Source organism: Lycium ferocissimum, chromosome 11 (genome assembly GCF_029784015.1).
Source record: "Lycium ferocissimum isolate CSIRO_LF1 chromosome 11, AGI_CSIRO_Lferr_CH_V1, whole genome shotgun sequence".
NCBI classification, from domain to species: domain Eukaryota; kingdom Viridiplantae; phylum Streptophyta; class Magnoliopsida; order Solanales; family Solanaceae; genus Lycium; species Lycium ferocissimum.
The window spans coordinates 56,439,947-56,457,882 of NC_081352.1; the positions used below are offsets into that span (position 1 = coordinate 56,439,947).

General features: G+C 36.2%; 1 protein-coding gene across 1 annotated transcript; it reads left to right on the plus strand.

Annotated features, from left to right (window-relative positions):
- Window positions 1–4,055: 4,055 nt before the first annotated feature.
- LOC132037526 (phospholipid:diacylglycerol acyltransferase 1-like) lies at window positions 4,056–12,034 on the plus strand. The gene is made up of 7 exons (XM_059428052.1): window positions 4,056–5,015; window positions 6,122–6,344; window positions 6,524–6,807; window positions 8,096–8,420; window positions 10,124–10,383; window positions 10,770–11,263; window positions 11,570–12,034. The coding sequence occupies exons 1-6, from the start codon at window positions 4,585–4,587 to the stop codon at window positions 11,251–11,253; spliced, it is 2,007 nt and encodes a 668-aa protein (XP_059284035.1). The 5' UTR covers window positions 4,056–4,584; the 3' UTR covers window positions 11,254–11,263; window positions 11,570–12,034.
- The last annotated feature ends 5,902 nt before the right edge of the window (window positions 12,035–17,936 follow it).

Consider the following 17,936-nt stretch of genomic DNA (forward strand, 5'->3'; position numbering starts at 1 on the left):
AGAGAAGGTCCCCATTAATTGACTTGAATTCATGGCTAGGGCTCCTCGGGAAACCCGAAATAGACCTCGTCGGGAAGCCCCGTCTATAATTCAAGCCGAAGTCACTCAAGCGAAACCTACTTATCAACACAATTACCCTGACATGAGTACTTATGAAAGCATTTTGACTAACCAAATGCCTCTGGATAGTTTAAGTCAGCAATTTGATGGGCAGTGGTAAATATTCAATTATTATTATTAATATTATTATTATTATTATTATTATTATTATTATTATTATTATTATTATTATTATTATTATTATTATTATTATTATTATTATTATTATTATGTGTAGTGGCACTTGAATGCCACTAATGATGTCGATTATATTATTTAGAGGTTATATACTTGATATGGATCATATCGGACTGTCTCCTCAATCGGGATGGATAAATCAGGTTGGAACATCCTCAGCCTATCCAACAACTCAAAGCGATGGTCCTTTCTCAAGTTTCGGTGCAGTTGATTACTATCGGTACGTCTATTTTTTTTTAACTGCGCTATAGTGTTATTTGATGTGTAGTAGTTAAAATACTCTAATTTCTTAAGTAGGGAGAATGTGGTGGTTGCACCAAATTATAGGCAAAGGTCTGATATGGATGGTTTGGATTATCCGAATTATATAGTGACATCATCCAGCGATAGTGATGAAATACCTAATGCGGAGGAAAGTGACGATGAGCAAAGTGACGATGAGATTGAGGTTGGAACTAATCCTCAACATCAAGTAGAACTGTTGCAAGACATGATGAACAGTCCGGCACACCAGGAGGAACTGAATTCACAACAACCATTTGAACAGCAAGAGTCGACCCCGATTCAGTGGCATTCCGATGAGATCCCCTATCTTGATCATCTTCAAGATCGCCCAGATGCCTTTGTCTTTACTAGGGATGATGATCATATTCGGCGAAGTTTGTGGAAAGAGCCAGTGGATCTTTTAAAAGAAAAGGCTCATATTGAAAAAGGCATGATTTTCAGCTCGAAAAAATCATTGCAACGGGTTGTTAAGATTTATTGCATCCAGGGGATGAGGGAGTTTAAAGTTGACGATTCCACGCGAAAATTTTGGCGATTGGTCTGCAAGCGAAAATATCAAGGCTGCGAATGGATGCTCCGTGGTAATGAAACTACTGAAAATATGTGGATTATTTCAAAGTTCTACACAAAGCACATCTGTGATATGGGTGACCTCCTAGATGATCATTGTAATCTAGATACTAATTTGATTGCGCGTGTATTAGTTGCTGACATTGGAAAAAACCCAAGGTATCCCCTTCGCCCAAGTTTATTTTATTTTTGGTGTTAATATAATGTTCCTCGTTGTTATATCTTTGATATTTCAACCTTTTCAGGTTCCCTATTAAAGATTGTATTACGTACCGTCCTGAAAGTACAGGAAGGCGTATCTTGGGCGTAGGCGTGCACATGAGATAGTCTACGACAATTGGGAGGGCTCTTTCAAGAAGTTCTTTGAGATATATGGCGGCTCTACAACACTTCAATCATGGTACTGTTGTTGAATGGAAGCTCAAATCGAAGCCTAGTGTGCCTGGTAATATTTTTGATTTTGTGTTTTGGGCATTCAAACCATGCATTGATGGTTTTGCTCATTGTCGGCCTGTAATATCAATAGATGGAACACATGTGTAAGAGAAGTATGACATAAAGCTGCTAATAGCAGTTGGAATGGATGCAAATCGAGCTATATTCCCTCTAGCTTTTGCAATTGCAGCTAATGGGAGCATTAGTACATGGGGTATGTTTTTGGACAACTTAAGGGAACACATTATTAAGGATCGCATGGGAATATGTGTGATACCAGACAGAAATGCTGGCATATTGCACAATATGTTCAATTTGCAGGGGTGGCAGCCACCCTTTGCGTACCATCGTTATTGTTTAAGGCATTTGAAGGCAAACTTCCAAAAGGCATATCGAACCCCAACACTTTGCAATTGGATGTGGGCGGCTGCAATTGAGCATCAGGAGAAGAAGTTTAACCTGCAGATGGACATTATTAGGCGGACGAATGAGGAAGCCTTCCACTGGTTGAATGTAATTGATAAAGACAAATGGACATTACACTAGGATGAAGGTAGGCGATGGGGTATGTTGACAACAAACAGCTACCGAGTCATTTAATGGCTTGTTGAAATCGCACGGGACTACCGTCACCGCAATGGTGAGAATGACATTTAAGCGAGGTTGTGGAGCGGTTCGTCAATAGATCAAAAGAGGCCAAAGCACGTACGTGACAGGTCTAAGATGGATGCCAAAACCGTCAAAACTGTTCGAGTACCACAAATATAAGGCTCAGAAACATGACCGGATGGAGTACAACTCTGCAGAGCGCATATTTGAACTCGCAACAAGTGTGCACCAACGTAAATGAGGTAACATCCACACAATTTGTGAGATTCCAAGAACATGCACATGCGGCAAGTGGCAATCATATCACATGCCATGTTCTCATGCCTTCAAGTATTTTATCGCAATGGGAAAGAATGCCTCCCCGTACATGGCTGAGGAATATACAGTTGAAAATTATGCAAGAACGTATGCTGAAGGTTCTATCCACTTGGTAGTGAGAGTTATTGGCCACCGGATCCATTTTCAATGGTTGAAAATAAAGCATTTATCCGTAAATTGAGAAAGAATGCATATTCGCGTATTCATAATGAAATGGATGTTTCACCGGAGAAATACACTAAAAAATGCTCATTTTGCAATTATGTTGGTCATGATAAGCGCAAGTGTCCCTTACGGCATGGCGGTCAAACTACATCTCGCGGTGGAAGTACCTCTTGTGGTGGTAGATCTAGTGATGGTGGCACATCTCGCGGTGGTGGCGGAAGATCAACTTAAGGGCATTAATTGATGAATGTTTTTTCCTTACTTTGATGATTGTATTTTAAAAAGTTTGGGTTTCTTATTAATAAATAAGTTTAAGTATTTTCATCTACTCAAGGTTATGAATGATGCAATTTAATTAAGTTTATTTTTTATTTTTTTTATTTTTATGAATGCTGCCATTTTGACTAACTTTTGATTAATTATTAATGAACAAGTTTAAGTATCCGTAAAGAACTTCAAGCTAATGACACCGAGCCTTCAAACGAAAATGGCGTTCGAGCACTTTTCAACCACTAAAATGGCCATCCGAACTTTTGTGTATCGTTGATGTATTGATCCTACCTTATTAATCGCACAAAAATAAGTAGTGTTCTATATAAAATATTGAAATTTCGGGGTCCCGAAGCATGATTAATCTATGGTCAAAGTACGTTAAAAAGTGTAATGGAAGAAGGGTTAACCAAAAGGGCCGAAAAAAAAAAAGACGGACACTATAGCAGTTAACGGAGCCGTCCCCGTTATCTGCTTTAGCGCAGTAAATAACTGCGATAAAGGTACTTCGGTAATATTATTTTTTTTGTTGGGATATTTTGGTTCAAAATAATTTTTTTAGGGACATTTTGGTTCCGGATTCTCTTCCTCACCCCAATATTTTAAAACATAATACGGTAAAGAAATATGTATATAAAAAAGTACTAGCTCTCATAATGTTTTGCATCCAATTTCAATATATATTCATATTTAACGTGCTCCCCTCTTGCCAGTCCTCCCATCCCACACCGTCAATAATAATAAATTGACCCCACCGATTCAATCTAACGGCGGAAAATCAATCACAAATATCACAAAGCTCCTAAGAATCTCCACGTGTCACCAACATGGACCCCACCTCCCATTCTTCCACCTTCTATAGTTTTCTCCGCTTCCCCAAGATTCCTTCTCCGATCACCCCACCCCCCTATTCCACTACTTATATATACACAAAAAATATATATCCCTCCGTTCACTTTTATTTATTTAATATTCTAAAAATAGATTTTCAATTTACTTGTCACTTTTAACATATTAAAAAAAATATTTTTTTCTATTTTGCTCATAATATTAATTATTCATTTTAAATAATTTTTTAAATTCATTAAAAATATTCACAATTAATATAAGTATCATAATAAATTTTACACTTCTTTTATTATTTTACAAATTTCACAGTGGATAAATAAAAATTAATGGAGGGAGTACATACAAAAACATTATTTTTAAGGAAAGGGGTTAGTTATTCAACTAATCCAAATTTGTACTTAATTTATTTCCCCTTTTATTGTTTTATTTTTTTATATAAACTGTTCTTTTTTTAATAGTATGGGTCACCCAATTCGAGCACCATAAACGGTCACTAATGCTTGCATTGGTTAGAGTATATTGATAATACAGATGTTTTGTGCAGCGGGCTGTATTTTCTTTTGCTCTGACAATATATATACGTACAAGTGTGTTTGTGTATGTATGTATATGTTTGCAGAGCTAGGGTTTGATGAGTATTGAGATTTTATTAGCTGAGAGGTGCATAATAAATGAGGTGAATACTACCTTTCAGTCATTAATTAAAAACACGCATAATATTACTTATCACAGTTGATGATTAGTAGTAATAATTAGAAAATCAGCTGTATTACCTGTACTGTATTTATGTCTATACTAAGGCGTAGAAAGGGCACAGAAAACAAGAAAACCTCGGATACAGAGCCAGATTATGAAGAATTTAAGGAAAAGAGTAATAAATTAGGTTCGAGGAAGTTAAGGTTAAGGAGGAGATGGAGTTGTGTGGATGGTTGTTGTTGGTTTATAGGTTGTATATGTTCAATATGGTGGTTTTTATTGTTTCTTTACAATGCAATGCCAGCATCATTCCCGCAATATGTAACGGAAGCGATAACGGGGCCGTTACCGGACCCACCGGGTGTTAAATTGGCGAAAGAAGGATTAAGGGCTAAACATCCAGTAGTATTTGTACCTGGGATTGTTACTGGTGGGCTTGAATTGTGGGAAGGACATCAATGTGCTGAAGGTTTGTTTAGGAAGAGGTTATGGGGTGGTACTTTTGGTGAATTGTATAAAAGGTACTTCCTTTTCTTTTTTAGTCCATCAATTTTGGAGTTTAATTACACTACAAAGTAAGGTGTTCTTAGTTGTTAATGGAAAAAGTTCAGAAGGCTGAAAAGATTCATTCTTTACTACTAGTATTTTTTTGGTTTATTGTTTCTTTCTTTTTCTAGTCCTTCAAATTTGTGTTCTTTACCTTTAAGAATGTTCTGATGTAAGCTTTTTATGATGTTCTGGAGTTTGATTACACTAGTGATTTTATTTGTGCATCAAATCTGGCAAGTGAAATGGACTTTTTGAGTTGTGAGCGAAAATACGTGTTCTTAGTTGTTAATGGGAAAAGTTCCGAAAGCTGAAAAGATTCATTCTTTACTATTGTTGGCTCTTATTTTTCTCTGTTTCCTTTACCTTTCTTTTTGTTTGGTTTTCACTCAAAAAGATAGTGGATCTTGGGCTGGTGGGGTATATGGCATTTTTCCCTTTATGTTTCTTTCTTTTCTGGTCCTTCAAATTTGTGTTCTTTAGCTTTTAGAATGTTGTGATGTAAGGTTTGTATGATGTTATGGAGTTTGATTACAATACAGAGTGAATTTGTTTGTGCATCAAATCTGGCACGTGAAAATGGGTTTTTTGAGTTGTCAGGGAAAATACGTGAGTAAAGTGTTCTTAGTTGTTAATGGAAAGGTTTCAAAAGCTGAAAAGATTCATTCTTTACTATTGTTGGCTCTTATTTTTCTCTGTTTCCTTTATCTTTCCTTTTGTTTGGTTTTCACTCATAAACAACAACCAAAAATAGTTGATCTTGGTCTGGTGGGATATATGACATTTATTCGAAAATTATCAAACATAGATTGTGGAAACTTGTTTTTTGAGTTTCTCGAGTAGCTTTTGCTAACTCTGTTTCTGAAAATTTTCAAACAATCGCCATTAGGTAGAGTAGGCTAATGTGGAAACTAAAGTAAGGTTTGGTGGTAGGGGACTGAGTTATGCTTCCTTTTTATATATCTCCTCTTGAAACTGCTTGTGAATTAAGATCAATTGACTTATGACTGAATCTTCTGCTTCTATATTTTTGCTTACAACACATGACAAATCGCTCTCTCTTTGTCCAAATAAAATGCAGACCCCTTTGCTGGGTGGAGCATATGTCACTTGATAATGAAACTGGATTGGATCCTTCTGGTATAAGGATTAGGCCTGTCTCTGGGCTTGTCGCAGCTGATTACTTTGCTCCAGGTTATTTTGTTTGGGCTGTTTTAATTGCCAATTTGGCTCGCATTGGATATGAGGAGAAAAATATGTATATGGCTGCCTATGATTGGAGGATCTCATTTCAGAACACTGAGGTATTGTGACTCTGAAAGTAGCACACGTGCAGTTTTCTTTGCCGTTCTGGTGTTTTATCATTTACCGGAGGATGTTTCCTTCCAATATCTAACCTGAGTTGCATGATATGTGCATCTGCACTTCTAGCGAATACCATTGCAAACTGATAACTCAGCATTTTTTTCCTCAAAATCTGTAGGTGCGAGATCAAACTCTAAGTAGGATTAAAAGTAATATAGAACTCATGGTGGCTTCAAGTGGTGGGAAAAAGGTGGTTATAATTCCGCATTCAATGGGTGTTTTATACTTCTTGCATTTCATGAAATGGGTAGAGGCACCAGCTCCAATGGGTGGAGGAGGTGGATCAGATTGGTGTGCTAAACATTTAAAAGCTGTAATGAACATTGGAGGACCCTTTTTGGGTGTCCCAAAAGCAGTCTCAGGATTATTCTCAGCTGAAGCCAAGGATATTGCTGCTGCCAGGTTTCTTTCTCTTCAGTGAATAGTTTGCTTTCCATTAAAATGATAGTAATTATGTAGCGCTCCTTTCACTTTCTTCTTTTGAGATGTCTAATTGGAACAGTGTATTTGTATTAAGAAATTCATAAATGTGTACAAATAGTAAATTTAGTACCCAGTTATTAGCACTTGAAGTCATCGCACTAAAATTCAGAACTCAAAGTTGAAATCCTGGCTCCACCTTTGTTCGCTGAAAGATAAATTGTACATAATATGCAACTCTTATACTATGAACAAGTTTCTGACATCAAGGCCTACTTTCTCCTTTTTAGGAGAAATAGCTTATCGTTATATTTTGGGGTTCAGAAAGGATCTTTACCTTTTTCTTGATAAAAAAAATAAGGATCTTTACCTTTTCCTGTTGGTGATGTTTTTCTACCTGCTCAGGTAAATTATACCAATGAATAAAACTCATATGATGTAATTCAAGGGAGCATTTCTGTGCATGCCTCCCAACCTTATTTCACAGTAATATGATCATACCTTCAGATGTCTAAAAATGGTCTAACAAGGAATATACTGTGTAAAAATCCACTTCAACTTCTCAGTTTTCTTATTAGGTTCTTCCTCATTCTATTTACTAGCTTCTTTCTTGATTCTTCCTTCATCTGAATCAATCACTGTTGTGGTTGTCTTTTGTCATAGTTGTAGAAGATGTTATTGGTCTTGACAGTGTGCTACTGCCTCTTAGGTTTTAATGAAGAAATCCTTTGCTTTTTCTGTTTCTCTCTCAGTTTAAATGGAGGGTGAGAGGGATAGAATGTACAATAGATGGAAAATAAAATTTCTGCTCCAATAAGTAAAAAAGCTGCTAAAGCAATGTTTTCAGCATTCCTTTCCTCTTCCTCCTCCTCCTCCTTGTTGATAGTCACCTGTGGAAAACTGAGATTGTATATCCTGACTTCGCTCCACTAAAATAAGATGTACCACGATCTTGCTCCTAGTGTTAAGAGCACAGAGAAGGAATGATGTTAATCCTTTTGTACCGCTTAAAAGAACTAGTTAATTTCCTCTATGAAACTATTCTGAAGCTCTGTTCTTTTGATCATCTTATCTATTCTGGTGAGTGTGTTTGCATCTTTTTCTCAAGGGAATGTATAGTGCACATGCAAAACAGTGATTGCATGCACAAGTAGTTTTTCTGCTGTGCGCACGAAATGTGTTACCAGTGCTGTCTAACTTGGAGTTTCCGGCCTTTTGTTTATCTGCAAGAGGCATTCTTGATCTAACGTGGAAATTGCCTTTTCTGCAGGTCTATGGCCCCAAGTTTTTTGGACAGTGAAATGTTTAACTTCCAAACTTTACAGCATGTAATGCGAATGACTCGTACATGGGATTCAACAATGTCAATGATACCTAAAGGCGGGGATACTATCTGGGGCGGACTGGATTGGTCCCCAGAAGAAGGCTATGAGTGTAACGAAAAGAAGTCAAAGAACAATAGCACCCAGACAGCAGAAAGTGACAGGACAAGAAAGTCAGTTAATGCTACTCGTGTGAAATACGGAAGAATAATATCGTTTGGGAAGCATGTAGCTGATTTTCACTCATCAGAGATTGATAGGATTGACTTCAGAGTAATGTTCTTACTTGAACTTTGACTTTCACTAACTAGTATTTCTGGGGTACAGTCTTATTTAAACTTTCATGTTCTTAAATTACATGATGGGCCATTAACACCAGTGTGGACTGTGGACTTGTTTAGACCCAAATCCTCACGTGCCGACAAAAAAAGTACCTATAGGTTGTCACAAACGTGTTAAATATACAGATAATCTTTTTGTATAAGCTTCCCATATGTAGTGAATATGTATCCTTCGCTCTCTAATGTAGAGGATGAGAAAGGCCTGGTGACATGAGGCACAAATGGAATAAGAAGAGAACATCTTCTCTCTCATATAAGTCTCAAGTTGGAAAGTGTTGTGATACCTTATCCGGAAAAAAAAAAAATGAAGGTTGGAATGTTTTGTGATGATTCTAATTCCATACTTTGTTACTGCTTAAATTGTGAACTGGTTGCTCAGGTCTGTTGATTTTTTAGAATTAAAAGGCAGTAAATTAAGAAAAAAGGCCATTTCTTTTTCTGTAGGAAGCTTGCAGGAAGTCTGGTTGATGGATCTTTCTTTTGGTGTATAATATTTGCTTAATTATCTTGAAAGACAGGTCATAGTTGTTTTCCTTACTGTAAGCATCTCTAAGTTCTTTCAAGTTAACATGGATTTTCTGAATTGAGTTTCACTATTTTATGTGAACCTCTCCTGCAGCAGTGTGTGTTCTGTATCCCTCTGTACATTCCTAAGAAATCCACATGTGAACCTTTTTGTTGTTATTGCCTTTTCAGTGTCTTTTTCTTCTTTGACGTGTCCAATATCCACCGAAGCTCAAAATCTACCCTATATAACAATAGAGTAGTCTCAAAGCAGCAATAAGACATCTATTAATGTAGGCCAATGCTTCCTCACTTGTGCTTGCATCATGTCTTATAAATGATTGTGTGGGTCATTTTTTCCACTTCTTTGATGAGTAATTGTATGATTTCCAATCCAAAGGGGAAAAAAAACTAAAGAAGTCAATAGCACTTTAAAATGTTTAAAAGCAGCTTTTAAAGTACCATTGGTGGTTAGTTATTAATCAGTGCCACATTTTTGTAGTTTGAGATCCATTGACTAGTGGAGTTCATTCCTCAAGTCTACAAGGAGTTGTTGGATAGGATATCTCTTGGTTGTACTTTTTTCTTCTAATAAGTAGGACATCTCCTGGTAGTCTCTCACTGGTAGATGAAATATTTTTCTGCTTAGTGTTGTCATAGGAAGATCAGGATGGTCGTTTGTCTTCCAGTGTGAAATTGGTGATTTGATCAGCTCTTAGAAAACATAAGCAATTAAATGAGTCATTAGAGTTACTTACATGTTAAGTACACTGCTATCTCTGTCTTATTAAAACTCTCTACTGTCACTGTCCAAATCAGTAAAATCATTCGGATCTTGAACCTGGAGAGGCTAGAATTACACATGGTATTGCAAATTGTCATGAATTAATAGTTATTCCAATACTCCATTCCATTTGGAGGTACTCTAGTAGCCACAAATCAATTTCTCTTGTTTCTCGATATGCTTACACTAGTTTGTCTGAGTTTACTACTGTTTGTTTAAACTTCCAAATGGGGAGCTTATCAGAATACAATTTCAGATGTTGCACTTCTACTTTCTGGTTTTAGCTTTCTTCCACAAAAGAAAAAGTAAGTAATAACTTGCCCCCTCTATTGTTTGGTTCTCTCCAGGATGCTCTTAAAGGTAAAAGTCATGCCAACTCCACTTGCCGTGATGTGTGGACTGAGTACCATGATATGGGTATCGGAGGTGTCAAAGCTGTTGCAGATTACAAAGTTTACACAGCTGGATCTGTTTTGGATCTTCTTCATTTTGTTGCACCAAAGTTGATGAAGCGTGGTAGTGCTCATTTTTCGTATGGAATTGCTGATGATCTGGCTGACAAAAAATATGAACACTACAAATATTGGTCAAATCCCTTGGAAACAAAGTAAGCTTCTATGTTGTTCTATAAAAGCATTATTTGATCTATGTCCAAAGGCCAGCACTTCTCTTTATCTTCTTGACTCTTAGCCCATCTACAGTATATATCAAGGCACAACTGAGTACAACATTGAAATTAAAGGTGAAATTTCAGGGTTTTAGGGGCTACAAACATTTTCTTGGAGTATGTTTCATCTTGTTAACTTCCACTACTAGTTTCCATCCCAAAGTTCCAGTTTGCCAGTTAAAGTTTACTTCTGCCTTCGCGTGAATTGTTCATAGCAGATTTTGCAAAATATGATCCTCCATCTTTCTTGACTTGGTTAAATATGTGTTACAGCAATCTATTTGGCATATTTATAGCTAGTTCTCACTCTTATGTTCTATTTACAGATTGCCCAATGCGCCAGAGATGGAAATCTTCTCAATGTATGGAGTTGGAATTCCAACTGAAAGAGCATATGTATACAAACTAAGTCCTGCGGGAGATTGCTATATTCCTTTCCAGATAGATTCTTCGGCTGAGGGTGGAAATGAAAGTCCTTGCTTGAAAGGCGGTGTCTTTCATGTTGATGGGGATGAGACTGTACCTATTTTAAGTGCAGGTTACATGTGTGCCAAAGGGTGGAAAGGAAAGACGAGATTCAATCCATCAGGCATCCGTACATTTGTAAGGGAGTACAATCACGCCCCTCCAGCTAATCTTTTAGAGGGCAGGGGAACACAAAGTGGTGCTCACGTTGATATAATGGGAAATTTTGCACTGATTGAAGATATCATTAGAGTAGCTGCTGGGGCTACTGGAGAAGACTTGGGAGGAGATCAAGTGCACTCGGGTATTTTCAAGTGGTCTGAAAGGATTAAACTGAAGCTTTAGACTTCATATGGTGAGATTTACGCCATGTCAACTGATGCTATCTGTTTCTTGATTCCTTTTTGTTGTTGTGATTAGGAAAGTAAGGTAAAAGATAGACCTTTAGGCCCGATAAAGGGACCCATTTTATGACTTCACTGGTTAATAGGTTGCATGAAAAGTTGTTCACTTCAACTTTTGTAGCTTAGAGATACATATCTTCAATTAGCACATGAAGGTTGCACTTTCGCGACTGAACGAATTGATGTCAGCTAGAGATAGTTGCTTGCTATACTCTATCCTAGATTGGTAAAACTTAGACAGCTACTTTTTTATGCAGAATTTCATGAGTTCAATCAATTGCTTTGGGGAGCTGCTGGTGCTCCGATATACGTCTGGCTTCTTGTCTTTCGGCTGAAACATCTATTGTTTGAACAAGAGGAGCCTGGGAAACCTGAAGCTACTTACTTCAGTGTCCTTCCAGTGTATATGTTGCAGGAAGCATGTATGTTTGGCTGCCGTTAGGTTGCATAACTTCATATTCCTCGAAATTTCGAACATTCATTGATTTTTTCTTGTAATTATATCCCCTTCATAGCATAGTGTAGACATTAATATTGGAGCAGCCAAGAACTGCATTTATCCGTTCTATTATATGTTAGCTTGATTTATCAAGAATGTAACTTATTTTCCTTCTTAACAGCACAGCAGGAGGAAGAAGTGTGTTTCTTTTGCTTTGGAACCTACAAAGTTCTACTGTAAATTGTTATCATAGAACTAAGTGGGTGAAAAATAGGTTAATACCTTTGAGGTGTTGAGTAAATATGGTGGCTTTGTGCAAAAAATATATAAATCTCGATCTGTTTTATTTTTTAGTTAGTTGGGTTTAGTTGCCTCCACGGGATTGACTTGAGAAGAATTCAAACTTTATCTAACAGAGAGACGGTGATTCCAGAATTTAGTATAGTAAAGATTAAACGCTTGCTTTAATTAAATGGCCACATTCCTCTGTTGGTTCGCGTTAAAATAATGTCCATTTTTCTTAGAATGAAAGTTTTAAAACACTTAAATACCACAAAAATATTACTGTATGAGACCTACTTCTTTTCTCTTAGTTTTCCTTTATTTTATTATGTTAAACCACCAAATAACTAAAATATGATCTAACATCCTCCGACAACACAAAGCTTTTGAGGGAAGTAGGCATTTACTCATTTATTTATAAGCAAATCAGTTCCCGCCGGGCCATAAATAGTTCCATGCGCTGGCTCATCTATTTCCAAACCCAAAAATTAGCCCATAAATTATTCTCATTTGGTAGCCAAATCTGTAGCAAGCCTTTTAAGTCGCCACAAAAGATTAAAAAAGTCGCCACTAAAGGCTGGGTGGTCCAACAGCCCCATCGCTTTTTTGTGGCGACTTTTAGGGCTGCTACAGAAAAATCAGGCTTTTTAGTGATAATTTAAAAAGTCGCCACTAAACATTAAATATCACAAAACATGTATAATATGTATATATTTAATAAGAAATATCCCAAAAAACTCTGAGGCGATTTTTGTATATAATATGTATCGTTTGTGTATAAAAATATGTATCAGTACCTATTTATAATGTATAGAAACGGTATAAAATATGAATCACTAAGGTATGTATCATTTTTGTATATAATATGTATCATTTGTGTATAAAATGTGTATTATAGAATAGAAAATTGTATCATTTTTTGTATATAATATGTATCATTTTTGTATAGAAAGTGTATATAATTCCAGCATGTGTATATAAACTATATCAGTCTTGTATAGAAAGTGCATCATACGTATAAAAAATGTATCATAGAAACCGTATCATTGTGGTATATAATATGCATCACTATTGTATATGTTAAAAATAAATATCATATCATTATTGTATAATATGTGTATAACAAATGTATAATTAACGTATAATTTATGTATAATAAATGTAAGATTAATTCCAACATATATATATAAAATGTATAATTCTTGTATATAAAGTGTATATATAATTCCAACATATGTATATATGCTATAGCAGCCCTTTAGTGGGCCTTTTTATGGCGGCTTAGTCGCCACAAAAGTCCTTTTTTTTAAAGCGCCTGGGCTGTTAGGCCGGTCAGCCTTGACATTATTTTGGGCCGACGGGCCATTTTTTGGCATTATTTTGGGCTGAACGGACACCTAGTGGAATTAAGCCCAAACAGTGGTTAAACGTGGGATTAGTTTAGCTGAGTGGACACACAATGTCCTTTTCCCTTTAATAGATATGTTAAAGGTTTTTTTCTTTCTCATTTAACAACAATTTTCTTAAATTGCTAAAATTTCAAGTAAATCCTTGATTTGAAAAACTCGAGTACTTATATATACTCGTCATCTCGTAATTTCTTGTTTAGCAATGTCGAATTTAATCATTTCCTTTCTAGTGATTTTGCTCAAAAAAGTATTCACACTCAATATGTACTTACCAAACAACATTATTCATTATAATTAAGTGACAAATTAAAATAATAACAATAATAATGTTAAGGGAAAAGGGCCTGATTTACCCCTCTACTTTGGGAAAAGGTTCACATTTACCCCCCGTTATACTATCAGCCCACTTATACCCCTACCGTTACAATAGTTGAAACATTTGCCCCTATTTTTAACCCCCTGTCCACCGTGGCCAATGGCTTTTTAAATAAATGCCACGGTGGAAATTCTATGCCACATAAGAGTCCATGTCACCCATAAACCGACCCATTTCTCCACTAAATATAAGATATCAACCCGTTTAATGACCCTATCAGTTCATTTGTTTTCAATCGTTTGAGAGTGTTTGATGACGACGATTTAGGTCCAAAAAAAATCACCAATTTCGGGTTGAAAAATCTTCAAAGGTACTAAATTTTTCTTTGATTAAACCATGATTTCGTTTTCTTTTTAACATTTTTCCATCTTTATTTGACATAGTGGTTTCTATTTTGTGTTTGTTGAAGTAGTGTTAGGGTTTTAGTTTTAGGTTCTTATGAAGAAGCATCTGTTAACTTATGGTTAATACGTTACTATCATGTGACTTTCTAATTTGTGAAGACATAGTTGGGTGTATTGTTCTATCTAGTTTAGGATTTCATGAGTTTTGAAGGGGTTTAGGGTTTTTTGTTCAATTTATTTTGAGCTAAAGGGGTTTAGGGTTTCACGATTTCTCTGTTTTGGGGAAAAGGGGTTTAGGGTTTGATTTGTATTTGACTCCGTTTGTGGCAAAGGACTTTAGGGTTTCTGTTGGTGGTTTTGTTGGTGTTTGTTGTATATGTATTGGGGAAAAGGGATAGAATTTTTTGTCAGTATTAAGGGTACATGGACCCCAAATTGACAATTTGTGCTTTTAAGATGGTGGACAAGAAACACTTTATTGGATTCTTCATTGTTCATTTTTAATGTGGTCCCCCTATCCTCAGTTTTTGATTTTTTTACGCATTTCTTTTGGACATTTCTGCTCCATGTGACTGCCTTTATTGCTCTCTATTTGTTTTGTTGGTTGGGAGGGGTTAGTTGTATGTTATTATTAAATACTGTGGTCCCACATAATATTATTTTTCACTTCTTAATATTATATTAATTGTTTTATATTGTAGGGATGGTTAATGTGGACCTGTTATTCCATCATAGAGGTGAATGGATTACTCACCCAGAAATTAAGTACTAAGAAATTTGGTGCACACACTGGAAAGGGTATGATTCGATCTTCTATCTTACATAGACATAGTTGATGAATTTATCTCCAAGCTAGGATATGTTGGTGTTCAACAGTTGGTAGTGTGTGGTCCTTCTGGTAAATATTATGAAGTACAAGGTGACGTTGGTATTAGAACTTTGTTGGCATTGGTGTCTGACCAGTTTAATGTGATTAATGTCTTTGCTGTGGATGAAAATGAAATAGGATTTACTGTTCCTAACATTCTTGACCACCTAGAGTCAAACACAACCACTGCTGAAAATATTGAGGCTGTTTCTGATTGTAGTTCAGATGAAAATGATGAAAATAGTGATGGATATAATTCTGGTTATGATTCTGAGGAGTTAGAGTCACTTCTTTTACAAAAAAAAAGGGAAATTTCTGAAAATTTGAATGATTATAAGGAACTGTATAAGGGTATGACTTTTAAAGATATTCCTGAAGCTAGAAAAGTCATAAACTTGTATTCCTTAGCCAACTGTAGGGGTTTAAGGCAAAAAAAAAGTGATACTAAGAGGCTTAGATATGTTTGTGAACTTGGGTGTCCTTTTGTTTGTCAAATTTCAAAGGATAAATATGGTCATGGGGTTAGCATCAAAACACTAAATCCAAAGCATAAGTGTAACCCTGCTTATGAGAGCATAAGAGTTGACTACCATACAGTAGCACAGTATTTTAAGAACAAACTCCAGGAGAATCCAAAAATTACGGTTAAAGAGATGAGAAAAGGGCTGGATACTACATTTAACATCAATGTTAGTCATTCAAAATGTAAGAGGGCAAAGAGGATGATTCTAGAGAGTCTTGATGGTAGTTTTGTTGATGAGTATAACAAACTAGAGGCATATGCAAGTGAATTAAGACTGAGCAATCCAGGAAGTGATGTGGTCATTAACATATCAAAGAATGCACTTGAGGAAGGAAAGAGAAGATTCTCAAGGATGTATGTTTGTTTTGATGCTTTGAAGAAGGGTTTTAAGAGTGGATTGAGGCCCTTTATTGGCACGGATGGAACATTCTTAAAAGGAAAAGTCAAAGGTCAACTCTTAGTTTCTTTCGCTCTAGATACATCAAAACATTTTTATCCCATAGCTTGGGCTGTTGTGGATAAAGAAACAAAGGTCACATGGAGCTGGTTCTTGACATTGCTAGAAAGATCTTTAGACCTCAAGAAAGGTGAAGGTATCACATTCATGTCAGACATGCAGAAGGTTAGTTAATCTTGGTCTTTTTTGCTTAATCTTATTTGCTGATACAATTTTTTTACTTTAAAGATTGCTGCTTGTTTTTACATTCTTGGTATATAAATCAAGTTCTTTGTTTTAAAGATTCTTTTTTTTTTTACATTGAAGTGAAGGCATCTTGTTATTTACATTGTTAGTATATAAATCAAGTTTTGAAACTTAGAAAATTGGTATACATTGTTAGTATATAAATCAAGTTAGACAAATAGGAAACATGGTGTATTGATTATCAACTGGAGAAGAGTAAAATGAATGTGATAAATAGCGAAAGAATGTGGAAGACAAATAGGATGTCTATTTTTTTTATTAGTTCACTTATTTGATTTTAGTTGGTGCAGTATTCCCCATTGTGTATCTGTTGCAAAATTTCCCATTCTGCTGCAATAAAATTATTGCTGCTGCTGTTGCATTTAGTGGCTAAAATAACACAATGCCAGTGGTTTAGTATGTGCTTGATTTTTTTTTTTCGTAATGAACATATATACGAAATATATAAATTTCTTTATCGTATTTTATATGTACTACTATAATCGACTTCTTCTTTTTTAACTCATATGCGGGGCTTAATTGGGGCCTTTGTTGAATATTCTTCGAAGCACACCACGAGATATTGTGTGAGGCACATAGAGGCTAATTGGTGCAAGAATTGGGGTCTTTGGGGAGTTGAAGAAACACCTTTGGTGGTGTTATTGTACTTACCAAGAAGAGTTTCAAGACCATTTGACTATGATGGGGGAGGAGAATAAAAAAACTGGTGAGGACTTGTTGAATAGGTAAATAGCGGGGCATACTTTGACACAGTGTGCAAGAATTGGCAAGTGGAGAACAATCTTGTAGAGTCATTCAATAAATGGGTGTTGGACGCTCGGTTCAAGCCCATTATAAAGATGTTGGAGGACATAAGAGTTAAGGTGATGACTATGTTGGGTGAACATGAATCTGATGTGATGAACTGGACAGGAGAATTCAGTCCTCAAACCATGCTCTTGTATAACCAATTTCTGAAGATTGCACAAAAGTGTCTTGTTTACTTGATAGGGATGATGGATATGAGGTGGCTCATGGTGTGGATAGGCATAGGGTGAACATAGAACTCAAAAGATGCTTGCGGACATGGGACCTCACGGGGATCCCATGCCCTCATGCAATAAGGGCCTACTGTACGGGAAGATCAACCCTTTGACTCGGATTCACTTGGTGGTACTCGAAAAAGCTTTCTCTTAACTTATTCACATAAGTTACAACCGAGAAGAGGAGAAAATTTTTGGAAGATAGAACCAACCCATGCAATGGAGCCTCCAAAGTTAGTTAAGTTGGGAGAAGGCCAAGAATTAAGAGAGTTAGAGAAAAAAATGAGTGTGTGAATAGACAAGGAGTGTGGTCCGAATCTAGAAAGGGTAGGGTGATGACTTGTTCTACATGTGGAGAGCCCTGCCACAAAAGGGGTGTCAAAAGGTAAGATACTTAACTTTATTATGCTAATTCATCACTTCATTAATTATTAACTATTAACATGCAATTTCACTATTTTGATAGGTAGCTAAAGGAAAGCAATCAAATGGTGGAAGGAAGACAAAGAAGAGGACCAGATCCTTGATTGATGAAGATGATGAAGGTTTGGCTAGAAGTCCACCTGCTACAGGGCTCACACTTGAGGAAGAGCTTGAATTGACAAGCAGCCTACTCAAACAAGTCAAGCAAGCAGTAGTGCAACGAAGACTTCCAAGT